Consider the following 5,179-nt stretch of genomic DNA (forward strand, 5'->3'; position numbering starts at 1 on the left):
CAAAGAAATATTAGCATTTCTATTCCATAAACAAGGCAGGGGCTGGGCAGGCAGAGAGCAGCACAGAAAGAATAAGTGAACAACTCGACATGACCACAGTAGCTCAGGAAGCCTTGGTCACAAAGCTGGTCAGGCATCTAGATTAAGAGCATACACCCTGTAATGCTATAATACATCTTTGAGTCAGGCTTCCTCTGTAGACAAGAAGCACTGAATTTCAAGGAGGAGAAACTCCCCCCAGAAGACCTCTAAGCCCATAAGCAGAGGTTATATAGAACTTCCTTTACTTTCTAGCTGTACCATCAAGGCAAACATGAAGATAAAGAAACAGCAGACTTTGTTGTAAAACCTCTCTATGAGCTTTATACTGGTTTCTAAGGAGAATTTGGGGTCAGACAAACGCAGATCTTAACTTGGACAACTCTGGGCAGGGTCTTCTTGAGGTTAAAAGGCAGATATAGCATATACAGGAGACACACCACCCTTTGGTTTCCACATTTAAAAGTGCTCAACAGTCAGGATATCATCTCTCCCTTTCTGAACAGTCATCACTAAAAGTAGACCTGGTAATTCAAAGCCTGGATGAGAACAGATCTTGTGATAATACCTGGAGTTTTAGCCTGCACTAAGTAAGCCTGAGCAGGGTCTTTACCAAATAGTCTTAACTATAAGAACTGGTACTTTTGTAAAGCTCTTGACAGTGACTTTCCTTTGATAGATCAGGAAAGTCGAAGAGGAGGCTAACGGACAGGTTACTTATATGAAGAATTTGAAAGGAGTGTTAGCAAGGCTAGGTGAATCATGGAGAATTTTTGTAAATGCACAATACAATAGGCAGCACAAGGTTATCAGAAAAGGGAATATTATCAGGCTGTGAGTTTATTTATATTAACAAGAAGTACTATTTTTTCCTGTCATGCTTCCTTTTTGCTGCTATCAATGTTTTACTTCTTATTTCTATACATCCATCTCTGCATTTACCTAATCTCCAACTATAAACAAGAATGTTACAAAAAATGTAATTGCAAGGCAAGCATAAATAGCCATAAGGGCTTAAAATTGGCCATTCTGGAGAGCAAAGACAAGCAAAGCATCCGCCATGAAGCACCTGGAGGGGCATAAGCGAAAGGCAGCTCCTCTGGTCACTGCACAGCCCATGTAAGAGTACAGGGTCAAAGGAAAAAGGTACATTCGGCCAATCACAGACACGTCGTTCTTTTAAAACACTCATAGCTATAGATTAACAACTACATCAATGGCTGAACTTATTTATATAAGACTCCAGGAAGTTTTCTGGTTAGAAACATGAGGCTGTGGCCACCCACTTACAGTACAGCGGTTGCCAGCATGGGAAAACCATGCATCTAATTTTCTAAATTCATCCTACCCAATTCATTATTTTTCCACACATTTTTATTGAAGGAGGAGACACCTGTGTCTAAACAGCAAACAAGAGAGACTGCACTGTGTACACCCCCGTGTTGTGATACCATGGTGACATTCCCTCCAAAGAAGGCGGTTAAGGGTGAATAAGCTTCCTCTCCGCAGTGGCTTTGGTCCTTCCCCTCCGCTGTAATGAGTCACCACATCCCGTGTGCTGCCGTTCTTAGCCAAATACCATGATTGCCTTCAGATCTGATACTGCAAAACTAACTCCAAATATTCGCCTTTAAAAGTTTCTTCTAAAAAGCAACAAAAACAGAATAAAGGATAACCCAAAGCCCAAGGGGCAGAACTTTGGTGTCTGGAGAACCTAATGGAATTGCTGCCTTGGTGAGGGACAACCTTTTTTGCGCTGATGATCAGCTATGTCTTTTATGCATTGCAGTGTCGTACAGTCCAGGTCAAAAACAATGAAACAGATTTATAGGCTGCATCTGGCCCACAGATCATAGACTCTTGCACTAAAAGGAACATCTGAACCACTGCTCATTAGCCGAGCTGTTTGGTCACACATCCCCTGCCAAGAAGCCTGTTGCAGCAGTGATGGGCGCGTGGCTTTGGACGCCTCATCGGTCCCTGCGGTACTCCAAGATGTTCTGAATGGCTTAGCAATAGCGCGGAAACTCCACGTGGGCACAGGTCTGTTGCTCTGTGATCAAGCCTTTTGGGTGATAAACAGACTACAAAAGCTTCCTATGGAAAAAAGCGACATAATAAAAAGTACAGGTTTCCAAGAGCACCTGACATCTTCCAGTGCAATCTTTGTGACATCCTAAAATGCGATGGGACATCAGCGTCAGTGCACAAAGTTCAAGTAAACGGAAGCTTAAGCAAATGTATCGATACAAATGCTGGTGTCAGGTGAGGCAGTGGCAAAAAAAGAAAAAAAAAAAAGTACTTGTACAGCACATCCGCTAGCCTCATTGTGTGAAATAGCAGAGATCCTACACAGGCCCTTAGTAACTCAATGGCTATACAGAGAAAAGATCAATAGCATCTAATTTTTAGTCAACCACTGAACTGTCACACAGTACCAAAGTCCTGCCCAGATTCCTAAGAAGATAGCGGGGCAAGTCATAGCAGTGGTTAGTCATGGTGAAAACAGTAATATAAACAAGAACGCTAGCAACCTCCTATTCAAATATTGTTTCAGGAGGTAAAACAACACCAGCTGTGAGTCAGTGCATATCCTTTGGTGGTACACTATAACCTCATGAGAACATCTGACTGGTCCAAAGACCATTAAGACAACAAATGCTTTCATCCATTTAAAACAAGGTTTGGCATTAGGAACAGCAGCTCCACAACTTGAAAACGAAGTTACAAATCTTTCATTACAGTGCTCTTGCTGCCACAACACCTGGAGAGAAAAGCTGGAAGCCTGCAGAAGGCAGAAAGCAACTAAGTGCCTTCAGAAACGAGCACCTCTGCAAAATGCCAGCTGTTGAAATGGCATTACAATAAACTGTAATTTCAAGTTGAATGACTCCTTAGCTGTTAAGTTTCACAATAAAAAAAAAAAAGAGTATAGATGTCTGGCACATGTGTTAAGCTGGGACATGGTTTATGCCAAAGTAGTCGTGGTGAGAGACATGACATCGGGCAGAGAAAGAACACACAAAGGAAGCTGGTGACATGCCAAGGACTTCACTGATCATACAATGGAGTCTAATCCACGCCACAGATGATACTGAGGAGAACTAAATTCACAGTCTGAGTATTTTTTATTGTCAGGACTTTTCATACAAATTGTATCTAGTTGCCAAAGCACCAACTTGAATAACTTCTGAAAGAAAATTTAAGCACAAAACATGTGAAATAAGCTTCCCTACCAGTTATATTTTTGGACATATATATATATTTTGAACAAAAATAGCAGCAGCAGGACTAGAAACTAAGAAGCCGCAACGTGGCTAATATTATGCTGATGAAAAGCAAACAAATAGAACTTCGTTCCTTTGCCAACCCCGCTGTAAAAGCACAACGCACAGCACGTATTAGTCATGTTTCCCCACACCGAGAGCTTTCCCTCAACCACGCTATCAGTCTAATCTAAAACACTCTCCCTACAGTTGTGGAATACATAGGAGCCTCACTGCTTCCACTTCAGCTCATTTACTGTCGCATCCCCGCAGCTGTCCAACTCGCCAGCCTCCATGCTGCCTTCTGGGAGGAGAGGCATGGAGGCGCTCACCTAAAACCCCTTCTGGTGGGCAAGGCAGGAGAGAGGCTTTGAGACCAGTATAGCTGTGCATGCACAGCCAGGTTAAGCCACTCACTTCCCGCTGTCCCCTGGGGCGCAGCCCCCCGGGGCTTCCCCACAGCTCTCAGAGCTCCTCCAGAGTGACTGACCCAGGGGCTGCCATTGCACAAACTGAGTGGCAGCCACGGCAAAAGCAGAGGGCTCACAGGCTGGCCCATCCCTCCTGAAATAACCCAGTTTTTCCCTCGAGAGCTGGCGAGCAGCTGGGAATCCCTCTGTATAATTTGTTTTCTCCATACTGCATTTTTCCAGGTTTCAGGGTGTCCCTCCTGCTCGGCAGCACTCTGTCCCACTGGGGAAAAGAAATGCCCCGCTACGCACACAACTGCTCTTCTAAGCAGACTGCTAACGGCAGAAATTAGTCAGGCCGCTCTCAGGTACACAGATGCGGACGTGAAAGGAACTGGTAGTGATCAGAAAAGCCATCAGGAAACCAGTCTGTGTCACCCCTGCTCAGTGCACACAGCAAGGCTGTGCTCAGTGGCCAAACATACATGGTCCCTACCTGCAGCTGTCGAGGAAAGGCAGGAAAGATCTGATTTGATACGAAGAGAGATGGTAGGATGTAAGAGGATGCACTTGCAGGGTGAGTTACAGCCTAGTATAAATCCAGATGGTGCAGCAGGGGACTGTGGTGTCCTGGGGCAGCACCCGCATGGAAAATTCAGCTTTCTGCCTCCACCTTACCTAAGGCCCCTTGGCAGATGTCTGTGCGAGTGGCTCCACCGGCTATGAACTGGGGGCTGGAACACAGCTCCTGGGAAGGAAACAAGCCTTGCATTACATATATCCACAGGTAAGTGAGGGAACAAGGTCCCGCTTGCGGCAAGTTTAAACAAGCAATTGACCACAGCAGGACACCACCACAGAGATGGAGCAGCTCAGGAATGAGTGCGGGCACAAGACACGCTAAGCACGGTGAGAAAGGGGGCTAGTGACCAAAGCTTGTGGGCAGCCATCTCGCTTCACAGTACGTGCCAGGAGGTCTACTGCGTTTTTACACACGTGCACACACCGCTCCGCTATTACCTCCCCACCACTGACTACGTCAGGGTCTTTCAGAAATGCCTAGGCACCCCGGAGTCCCCCTGACCCGATGGCTCCTGCGGCCAGACAGGGCTGCTTCGGTAGCCAGAGGTGCAGTCTGAGCGAGGGCTCGTAAAGGAAACCTCCGCATCGTGGTCAGCTCATCCCTCTGCTAAGGAAAAGAGTTATCCAAAGCGACAGCCCCGAGCGCTACCCAAAGCAAGTGGTTTATCCACACAGAGAGTTCAGGCCGGAGAGGTGAACGGCTTTTTGGTTGTTTTGTTTTCCAGATGGAGCACGTCACCCTGCCAGCCCGGCCCCCCCTGCCAGCCCGGACCCCGGGAGAAGGGACGTCCCCGGTCCTCTGAGCGGCCGCTGCCTCACAAAACGGGCGCACCGGGATTTTGCGGCCGCCTGGGCGCTGCCCGGGGAGGCTGCGGCCGCGCG

The 5,179-nt window shown here is 46.8% G+C and overlaps 1 protein-coding gene across 1 annotated transcript in view; it reads right to left on the reverse strand.

The window, feature by feature from the left end:
* The window catches only part of CAPN2 (calpain 2, (m/II) large subunit), a 28,735-nt gene extending 23,852 nt beyond the window's left edge, over positions 1 to 4,883 (reverse strand). Inside the window, exons 1-2 of the mRNA XM_009333702.1 lie at positions 4,800 to 4,883; positions 4,394 to 4,463 (exon numbers count right to left, since the gene is read on the reverse strand). Coding sequence (XP_009331977.1) covers positions 4,394 to 4,463; positions 4,800 to 4,883 — 154 coding nt within the window. The remainder of the gene's footprint in view (positions 1 to 4,393; positions 4,464 to 4,799) is intronic.
* Between the last annotated feature and the right edge of the window lie 296 nt (positions 4,884 to 5,179).

This window comes from Pygoscelis adeliae, unplaced genomic scaffold (assembly GCF_000699105.1).
Source record: "Pygoscelis adeliae isolate BGI_AS28 unplaced genomic scaffold, ASM69910v1 Scaffold1, whole genome shotgun sequence".
Classification (NCBI taxonomy): Eukaryota; Metazoa; Chordata; class Aves; order Sphenisciformes; family Spheniscidae; genus Pygoscelis; species Pygoscelis adeliae.